At 34.4% G+C, this 10,879-nt stretch overlaps 1 protein-coding gene across 1 annotated transcript; it reads left to right on the top strand.

The window, feature by feature from the left end:
* Positions 1-1,647: 1,647 nt before the first annotated feature.
* Positions 1,648-4,777, top strand: LOC110038455 (pentatricopeptide repeat-containing protein At5g65560-like). Its single transcript, XM_020743305.1, has one exon. The coding sequence runs from the start codon at positions 1,781-1,783 to the stop codon at positions 4,412-4,414; it is 2,634 nt and encodes an 877-aa protein (XP_020598964.1). The 5' UTR covers positions 1,648-1,780; the 3' UTR covers positions 4,415-4,777.
* Positions 4,778-10,879: the final 6,102 nt, after the last annotated feature.

The raw sequence follows: 10,879 nt of genomic DNA, 5'->3' as shown, positions 1-10,879 counted from the left end.
CATCCATTAAAGAGGATGGAATGAAAAGAAGTAGTGACTCATGAAAGGAGCAAATAAGAGATGATTATCTTGAAGACTCAACATGCTAAAAACTTTTATCACATGCACGTAGAGCCTTTTATAGGGATAGAAAGCTAAACATGAAAATATTTAATACTCACACATGGGTCCATTTCAAATCACATGATATTTATTCTTTAATGGACAATAAGTTACACCAAACCTAGAGCTAATTAATAGTATCAACATACGAAATCCTCAAACCTTGTGCAGTTATTGCCTTCATTTATATTGCAAATCTTCTCTTAAAAATATAATACCTCACTAGCATCAAATCAAATTGTTAATAGATTGCTTTTTGCATATATCATATTTCCCTAACATGCACAACAACCATAAATTTGGAATGGATTGCCATGTAACACAAAACTTAGCCATATAATAGAATTAGCCTACTGACTTAGTGACTGAAGTTTGTGAGGCCCTGACTCGAAAAAAGTTAGCAAGTTCAAGGGGCAACTATCTGAATGAGAGTTCTGAACCCAATACGAAGGACATTTCAATAATTTTATGGTTTAAGTTTCTGCTCTTCGTAGGAAAGTTTTGACCCCAGTCAAAGCATTTTGTTAACTTGATAAATTTCAAGCAACTACTCAAAGAAAGGAAAGTTGTGAATTCCAGGCAAAGGACAATCCACACTCAAAAAAACAAAATACAAATCCTCTCTTGTTTATGGCCGAGTTTTAATTATAGCAAGTGTAATCTTTCCTTTAATCCACTAAGGATAAGCCAAATCTTCAAACACTGCATAAATATGCTACTTGTCACCAAGTGTAATGAGATCCTAACAAAGGGTACATACTATTTTTAAGGATCCCCCTCCAAGAAGGTCAGAACTTCTCCAAAGGGAAAAGTATGCATCATAAAATAATCTCACACGCGTATGCCTTATTGTTCAAATACAACAAATATAATGAATGATGTCAAAACTTTCATTCCCTTATTCTTTTTACAGATCATTTCAAAGAGACAAGAATTGCAGTATTAGTATCATGGGCTAACGAGATTATTAACAGGCCTTACAGGGCCATAAAGCCTAACTTTCTATAGTACTGTTGCTAACTTATGTCTACATCCAATTATGGCCATCTTTCATATCATCACTATATGACATCAGTATAAGATGTGGACATACATTTAAGTGTATTAATCATTTAATAAATTCCCTTTGTGTCTCAATAAGAGAGATGAATGTTCTCCAACTATATAAGTAAAGATGGTCTCACATCTACAGGGGACTTCTTTTTTTCCATCTTCTTTCTTTTCTCTTAGCTAAAAGGGTTGATTGAAGTTCACTGTGAAAACATTGTGAAATCATCATGTTCTACTTCTTCTGTAGATCTAGCCTAGATTGTGTGAACCCATCAACAATTTGAGATCTATCATCCCAAAAATATTATATAGTCACGAACATCTATGACTGAAAGGTTAACTATTGAGCCACAGTTTCAACTATACTTTCTAAAGTGAGTTTTCCTGACTCAATGAAAATTTGAAGATATTTTTTCGAAGCATATAATATTATTTCGAACTTATGGGGCTTATTAAGCCAAATTTAACTTAGCAGTATCTCAACGGTTCGCACAAACTGACCAGCATACTCGTTTCCAAGGTTGCCCTTGCCTCTTTTCCCCGCCGCTCCTGCCCCTCACTCTCTTCTTTTTCTTTTTCGTCCAGTGATATCAAAGCCCTCGACTTCGACTGGATCGGGCGCAGACGAATGATGAGAGGTAGATGCACCGGCACAAATTCACCGGCTAAACCTTACTCCCTTTCAATATTTCTTTTCCGCCCCTTCTCGTCGACATCATCCTCTACCGCCGTAACTGCCGCTGATATCGAAACTCTAAACCTCGATCTATCTCCCTCGGTCCGCTCCATCAATTCCACCTCAGCCTGTCTGGCTACTCACCCAGCTACCTGTGGCTCTGCTGACCGCCACCGCCTCTCCTTGCTCCAATCCTGCTTTTCCGCTGCGGAAACCCGCGTCGCCCTGGATGCCTTCATGGCATCTGCCAACAGAGGTCGCAGTTCTTGCCCAAGCCTTAGATCGTACAACACTCTCTTGCTAAAATTAGAAAAATTCAGCATGGTTACTGAGATGAAGAACGTCTATTGTCAAATGCTTCTTGGTGGCATTTTGCCCAACCTCTTTACCTACAACACCATGATAAATTTCTCCTGCAAGCATGGTGACATATCTAATGCGATGACCTATCTTGGTCATCTGGTACGGGCCGGATTGGATCCGGATACGTTCACGTACAACTCATTGATACTGGGTTATTGCAGAAGAAATGATATCTATAGAGCTTGCAAGATTTCTGATACGATGCAGCAAAAGTCCTGCAAAAGAGATGAACACTCTTATACCATACTTATTGATGGACTCTTGAAGGCTCTCCGGGTGGAGGAAGCCTTAAAACTGTTGTCAGAAATGGTGGACGATGGCTGCTCCCCAAACGCTCATACCTATACAGCTTTGATTGATGGGTTGTGTAAGATGAGCATGATAGAGAAGGCAGAGAGTTTACTTACTGATCTTTCTAGGAACAGTTTGGCTTCTAACATTGTTCCTTTCAATGCTTTAGTTAAGGGGTACTGTAAGAGAGGCCGAGTTGATGATGCTTTGAGGATTCTCAGAGGTTTAGATTCTAGTCAGTGTAAGCCTGATTTGTGGATGTACAATCAGTTGATCGATGGTCTGTGCAAGGAGAACAGGCTTATGGATGCAAGGAATATGTTTGATTGTATAACCCAAAAGGGCATGGTTCCTAATGTCGTCACTTATAATGCTTTGATTGGTGGTTTATGCCAGATGAAAAAGGTTGATGCTGCTTTTGAGCTTGTGAGGTCAATGGAGGCTAATGGGCCCAAACCGGATACTAGAACTTGCAATGAGCTCATACAAGGATTTTGTAGTGAAGGGAAGGTTAACAGGGCAATGAGTTTCTTGAGTAAAATGATTGACTGGGGGTTGCCTCCTAATGTTGTCACATACAATATGTTGATACATGGCCACTGCAAGCTTGGTGATATTGATAGTGGCTTTAGGTTGCTCTCTTTAATGATTGAAAATGGTGTCATCCCTGATCAACAGTCATATGGTACATTGATAGATGCACTCTGTAAATGTGGTAAAACAGAGGAAGCATATGCAGTTTTCTCTACCCTTAACCAAAGGGGAGTAAGGGCAAGTAATGTAATGTACAATTCTCTTATACACAGGTACTGTGTTGGAGGACAGATGGATAAAGCAAGAGAACTCTTTGAAAGGATGGTTTCAGATGGCTGCTTTCCTGACACTTATACCTACAATTCTCTGATTGAAGGTTTGTGCAAGGACAGAAGGTTAAATGATGCTTTGCATTTACTTTGTCAAATGCCAGATGAGGGAGTAGAACCTGATAACAACACTTATAACATTCTGATTAATGAAATGTTTAAGGAAGGAGAAACAAAACTTGCCATGTCAATCTTGGGACAAATGATTTGTTTAGGATATAGCTGGGATGTATATACATTTACCATACTAATTGGTTTTTGTTTCAATGAGGGTAGGCTAGAAGATGTAGAAAAGGTCATAGAAGAAATGAAAAGAATGGACGTGAATCCTGATTTGCTTACTTATAATACTCTGATTTGTGGATATGGAAGACTGGGTTTATTGGACCAATCTTTTTCTGCTCTTAAGCATATGATTGATGCTGCATGCGATCCTGATCATGTGACATACGCGATTTTACTTGACTGTCTTCATAGAAGGTGTAGCCCGGTCAGTGAATCAGTTGGTTCTTTTCACATATGGAAAATCATACAGATGGATACCATAGATGAGCTTTTGGGGCAAATGAGTAGTAGTGGTTGTGATCCATGCTCCACCTCATACGGTATTCTAATTTCTGCGTTGTGTAGATTTAACCGGTTTAAGGAGGCACACCTATTGTTCCTTCGTATGTTTGAAATTGGACTGTCACCATGTCATATAACGTACACATCTATTATCAATTGTTGCATTAGTTTAAAAATGCATGAGCGAGCATCACAATTAATTAACTCTATGGTTATTCGTGGTCATCTACCGGATCTAAAATCGTACCAGTATCTTCTTTGTGGACTTTGTAATGAAGGGCATTTTGAGAGTGCAAAGCTAAAATTCATAGAGTTGCTTGAAAGCGAGTATAATCATGATGAAATAATTTGGAATATTTTTATAGGTGGTCTTTTGAAAGCAGGTCATGATAAGTTGTGCTCTGAAATTTTATCTATAATGGCTGAAAGAGGCTGCTGCATCAGTCCTCAAACGTATGCTTTGCTGCTAAGGGAATATCCTGATGTACAGCATAATCTATGAAGTCAATTCAAGGCCAATGCAAGCTAATTCTTTTGTATGTAACATTTCAATGAGGAATAGAACTGGAAGAACTGGAATGAGGCTGGCGATAATGCTCTACTGCCTTTATCTTGCTTTGTTGTGGAAACTTCTAATATGAATGTATTGTCACATGAACCATGTGAAGCAGGCTGAAACGTTTAAGCAAACCTGATCTTGGATGGATATTTTTTATCTGTTAAACTCAGAATGCATCCAAATAGCTGAGGCAAGTCTCTAAGCTTTGTTTCATGTATTCTTGGCAATTGTAATTAATGAATCACATTATTTTCTTGTGTTATTTTCAGGATTTGTTTTGAACAGCTACAGTTGTTTGAAGAGACAGTTGTGAAGTTTTTGTTAAAAAAATTGTTTTTCAAAAAGCTGCAGTTGCTATTGTGATTTTAATTTTATTTTCAAGAAGTCATACTATAGTTTTTTGACAATCATCACATTTTAATCGCTTGGGTTGAGAAAAACAACTTTCTACCTCTCAAATTTCTAAAATGCTGTAAGAAAGGAGTTTCCTAAATAGAAATATTTTCAGAAAAATAGGCAAAAAGCTGTCATAAATTTCAAAAAAGTTAGCATTGGTTTCTTAATTTATTAATAAAGTTCTTCTGCTGTTTTTAGAGTGATAGTTATAGGTTTTTCTAATCATGAATGGTTTTATTCTATTATTGCAGCCAGACATTTTTATCACTTGTCTTGGTATCATTTGGAGATTTGATGCTATATTGGTTTGCTGCATTGTAAATATTATCAACGCTTGTATGGAATGTGTCCTGGAGTTATTGTGAATGTTGTACGCTTTTCCCTATGTAAGGATTCAAATTTTTTTGACACACTAAAGAAATATATCATACTTGTATTATTTTAATAATGACTAGTGAGTGACTTGGGATTTTAACTAGCTGCCACCTATGTAACATTTCAAACCTTTTTTTTTATTTAACCAGATGCAAGCCCCAACTTTGATTCTTCATTATGCATTGATATAAAATCTCTTATAAAAATTTTCCATTAAATCATTTCTAAACCCTAATGTCGCTTAGATTTTCTCCTCCTCCTCCTCTTCTTCTTCTTATTCTTCTCGCTTAGATTTTCTCCTCCTCCTCCTCTTCTTCTTATTCTCTTCTTCTTATTCTTCTCTCTCTCTCTCTCTCTCTAAGCAGGAAAGTGTTAATGATCTTTTCGTCTGCTCCCCTTTTGATCAATTTTCTTTTCTTAATTCTTTTACGTAATCCTATATCATTGTTGCCATATTGCATATTTTTTCATTCTATTTTAATCCATTTTATATATTTCTTTTATTCCAATCTTGCAATATATGAATAGTTTTAGGCCAATTTTTATTATTGGGGTGGCTATTGGACCACTGGAAGTGAGCCAAATAAGATTTGGTGCTCTTTTTAAGCGGGCTCGAAAGTGCATCTATGCCTTGGAGAAGTTGATTACTATATAAAATTAGGTTTACAAGCACAAAAGGGGTCGGTGAGGATAGGACAACCCTAAATCTAAGAAATTCTAATTCTGACTATAGGATATTAGTGTCAGAAATTAGTTGGATCTTTTGAGCTTTGAAATTTCTGAAAAGGTTCATTCAATATGTTTATAAGTATTCTGGAGAGTTTCATGGTTTTGGGATTTTTTTTATTTCCTTACTGGATTAAAAACAAAAACTAGGTTCACAGGAAAATTTCTTTGGCCGACATCACGAATGTATGAATTTGCTTCGGAAAATTAGTTAGAAAATTGGTAATTTGGCGATAAAACTTAAAAATTAATGGTGAAGGTTTCTTGTATGGATTCAAAGAATTTTGTCTTTTTTTTTGCACGGTTATCACTTCCTAATATGAGAGCTTAGAATTATTGCATTGGGAAAGGAAGGCTTGGAAATTATCACTACTCGAATCTCATGGAAGTTTGATAGGTCTTGCTTATAAACACTAAAGGATTGCATCGGGACAGTCAAAAGGTAGAGGGTTGTGATAGGTAGTTGACAATTATTGTAAGATTTATCGAAAACATGAACCATTTTGATTCTTGTGTAAATGGTTAGAATGTCCCTTGGAAGTGATGTATTGTATGACCTGAATATAATGAAAAGTGTGCAAGGGCCGCCACACAGGTGTTTAGGTATAATGTCAAATAAGCAAGGTTTCCCGCATTACGAATAAATGCGAGTAAATAACTTAGTCTATCAAACTAATATTATGATATGATCTTGACATATGCGTATTCTCATAGGTAAATTAATTGAATTAGTTGATATTATAATTCATATAAGGATAAATATCTTATTTATTTAAGAAACTAAATAAGTTGGAGAAAAGGATTAGATTTTTTCACTTTGGTATTCAAGTAGGAGTCATACTGGAAATGGTGTAGTCTTAATTATAGATAAAGGTCTAAAAGATAACATTGTAAAAATTATAGCATTGGAAATATAATTATAACCCTTAAGACTATTGTTGATACTAAGATTTTTAATAGTATAAGTGTTTATGCTCCTCAACTTAAGTTTAGATATAGGTTTTAAATAAAAATTTTGGAATTAGCTATAAGAATTAATACAAATAATACCTTTCAAAGAAAGAATTTTTATTGTAAGAGATTTAAATGGACATGACGATAGAGTGGCAGATGATTTTACAAGTACTCATGGTAGTTATGGTTTTGGAGTGATTAATAAGGAAGGTAAAGCCATATTAGATTTTGCTTTAGCATCTGATTTTGTTCTTGCTATTACTATATTAAAGAAAAGTAAAGAGTTTACTATTACCTGTAAGAATGGATTTTATAAAATACAAATTAATTATTTTCTTATGAGAATATTAGATTGTCGAGAATATACAAGTTATAAGATCATTCCAAATAAGAACAAGGACTGAATATAAATTATTAGTCATATATTTTAAGATGAAGAGTTCTAAAATAAAAAATAGTAAGAATTATTCTCATTGAATAAAATCAGGGATCCAAAGCATAAAAATAAAATTATTGTGTAAATTTGGTAATTTTAAGATTTGGGATGTTTATGTTGAAGTAATTATATGTGGGATAAAGTAACAAACACTGTTAAACAAGTGACAAATGATACACCTAGAGAATCAAATTGAATAGTTTCTATAAATAAAAATAATTGATGATGGAGTAATAATGTGCAAAAAAAAAAGATAAAATATAAGAAGTGTTATAAAAACTGGTTTAAATATAATAGCTTAGAGAGCTGGAAAAAAATATAAAATGACCGATGCAAAGTTTAAAAGAATAATTTGTAATGCTAAAAATTTTGCTTTTCGAGATCTTTATAATAGATAAGATGCTAAAGTGGGAGAAAAATATAAGTATAAAATGGCCAAACAAATAGAAAAGTAAAGATTTAAATCAAGTAAAGTGTATCAAAGGTGAAAATCAAATAGTATTTTTCTTAGAAAAAGATAATCAACATAGGTAAGTGAGTTATTTTGATAAAATTTTCAATAAAATTCTTAAAAATACGACCGACCTTGTTAATCTTATTATCATTAATAATAATAAAATATTTCATTTTTACCATCCTATTAATAAAAATGAAGGTGAGGACGCTTTAAAGAAAAACAAGCGTGGAAAGTGTGTAGGACCCGATGATATCCCAATTGAAGTGAAAATATTTAGGAGATATTGGAGTTTGAAAACTAAAAAGATGTTTGAGAAGTGGAGGAAGTGTATTTTGGTACCATTTTTTAAGAATAATGGGGGTTCACAAGAACTTGCAAATAATAGAGAAATTAAGTTGATTTGCATACATTAAAATTATTGGAGAGAGTAATTGATCATAGGTTAAGATGTATTGCAAAGATTTCTCATAATAAGTTTGGATTTATGTTGGGCATGTCTACTATGAAAGCTATGCATTTATTGAGAGGTTTGATACATAGACAATAAGGAGGATCTACATATGATCTTTATTAATTTAGAAAAACTTATTGGTTAGGTTCCAAGAGATTTACTTTTGAGAGCTCTTGTGAGGAATAATGTTGATATGACTTATATTCAAGTCATTAAAGATATATATACTTGAACTGTTACATGTGTTAAAATAGGAGGATTGACCAATTATTTTACAATTTAAGATGAATTACATCAAGGATCGGCTTTAAGCCCTATATTTTTTTCATTAGTTATGGATGCTCTTAGTCAAGATTTACTGGAGGATGTACCTTGTTGTATGTTTTTTGTTGATGATATACTTCTTCTGGATAAGACTAGAGAAAGAACTCTGGAAAAAAATCGAATTATCGAGGTCTGTACTAAAGTCTAAAGGCCTTAATTTGTGTAGAACTAAAACTAAATACATGGGTAATTTTAGTAGTAGTGGCTCTAGCAATAGAGTTGTAACAATGGGTGCTCAATTCATTGAAAGGTGTGAATGCTTTAGATATCTCAAGCTTATTATTTAAAAAGATGGAGATATAGATAGGGATGTTATTAGTAGAATTCAAGTTGGTTGGTTGAAGTGGAGAAATGCTCTAGGCCTATTTTGTGATAACCAAGTACTGCTTCGATTGAAAGGAAAAATTTATAAGATGGTGGTGAGACGTGAGACCTAATGCTCCATGGCACTGAATGTTGCCTTTAAAAGAGAAGCATAAAACTAAGTTAAGTATTGCCGAGATGAGAATGCTTAGGTGAATGAGTGACTTTACACTTATAGTAAAAATGCAAAATGAATATACCCATGATAGGGTTGGTGTAGCTCTAGTGGAGGAAAAAAATAGAGAGTTCTTAGATGGTTTGGTCACTTTAAACATTGACTATTTGATGATTCAGTTTGGAGAGTAGAAGATTTAGGATGCCATAATTCATTCAAGGTGGCCTTAAAACATATCTCAAAAGATGAGAATAGGATGTCATGCCCCATTTAAGGTGGTCTTAAACCTATCTCAAGAAAATTTGGTAGAGAATCAGATGCGATGATCCATTTAAGGTGATCTTAAAAATGATCTCAAAAGATGAGAATAGGAAGCCATAAGCTATTTAAGGTGGTCTTAAACCTATCTCAAGGAAATTGGTAGAAAATCGGATGCTATAATCCATTTAAGGTGGTCTTAAAACTAATCTAAAAAAAAGAGAATAAGATGTCATAATCCATTTAAGGTGGTCTTAAACCTATCTCAAAAAAATTGGGAATCAGAATGTCGACACTGATCCCAAGAACACTACGAGGATAGTGTAGAAAATTTGTGGTGTTGATCCCATAAATATAGGGAATGTGAAGATTGAAATTGGTGAGGAAAATTTGTATGATTTTGTGCAGAGTGTGAAACTTCGTGAAGAATGTGACAAATTGGTGCAGACAAGGACACTCATTCTACGAAACGGAGAGCGGGAAACCTCGAACTTGAGAGAAATAAACTCATCAAATTTATCATTTTTATTTTCTTGTTGTCTTTATCACATTTAATTATCAAAGTATATTTTTCAAAAAATTTAATTTTAATTGGTTGATTTATTTTTCAAAACTTTATTCAAATTTTATTATTAGATTCTTATTGTATTGTTCTTTGATCATTATAATTTAGAACCAACGTATGGTTCTGTGGCTTTTTCCAACGTATGGTTCTGTAGAACCAACGTATGGTTCTGTGGCTTTTTATCAATCGCACAAAAGGGAAATTTAACAAATTCACTACAATCTAGAAGAAACTTCATTAATCTGCTTCAAATAAGCGTTACAAACTGAATACATGCTGATGCATCAAAAGACAACATATTGAATATATTCTGAAACATCATAAGTTGAGTTGATATTAGATACTTAACACATCTGAGACATTTCAAGTCATATCTACTACTCTGACGCGGTACAAAAAGTCTCAAAAAGCATCCATCTGTCTGTCCTCTATGGTGAGCTCACGATCAATCTGACCTACTAAGCCACGTTCCAGGATAAAAATTCCTTTCACGTGTACTTAGAGGTACGACCATCTCATATCTCGTACGGGTGTAACTCTTCCAACTCTGGGTCCATACGGAATCCATGCGGTATTTTACTATCTTCAATTGATCTTAATGTCACATAAACTCTGCGGTGTCGTACACCCTAGATGTAGTGCTTTGCTAGATCTGCTCCATTTCCTTTTAAAATTAGTATTGAACCCATAGGTGGCAGAATCTCGACGGATCCTCTGAATTCTCCAGGGTCAACAATATCAATTTCTATTCCAAACAGAATGTTACACTTGCTCATGAAGGACACTATGAAGAAGGGCCTTACAAAATCATGGTGATCTATATGCGGAGTAATACAATCTCCTTCATCGTAAATGTTGATTATGCAGCTATTAAGAATGTAGTCTGCCGATAGTATGCTCCACCTGAACATCCTTTTAATCTTTCTTTTTATCTCAGAAAGCAGAGGATCCACCTCGTCATATCTAAAGATATCTGGGGGGTTCTCTA

Source organism: Phalaenopsis equestris, unplaced genomic scaffold (assembly GCF_001263595.1).
Source record: "Phalaenopsis equestris unplaced genomic scaffold, ASM126359v1 Scaffold232897, whole genome shotgun sequence".
In the NCBI taxonomy this organism is placed as follows: domain Eukaryota; kingdom Viridiplantae; phylum Streptophyta; class Magnoliopsida; order Asparagales; family Orchidaceae; genus Phalaenopsis; species Phalaenopsis equestris.
This window is presented reverse-complemented; position numbering and strand designations above follow the sequence as displayed.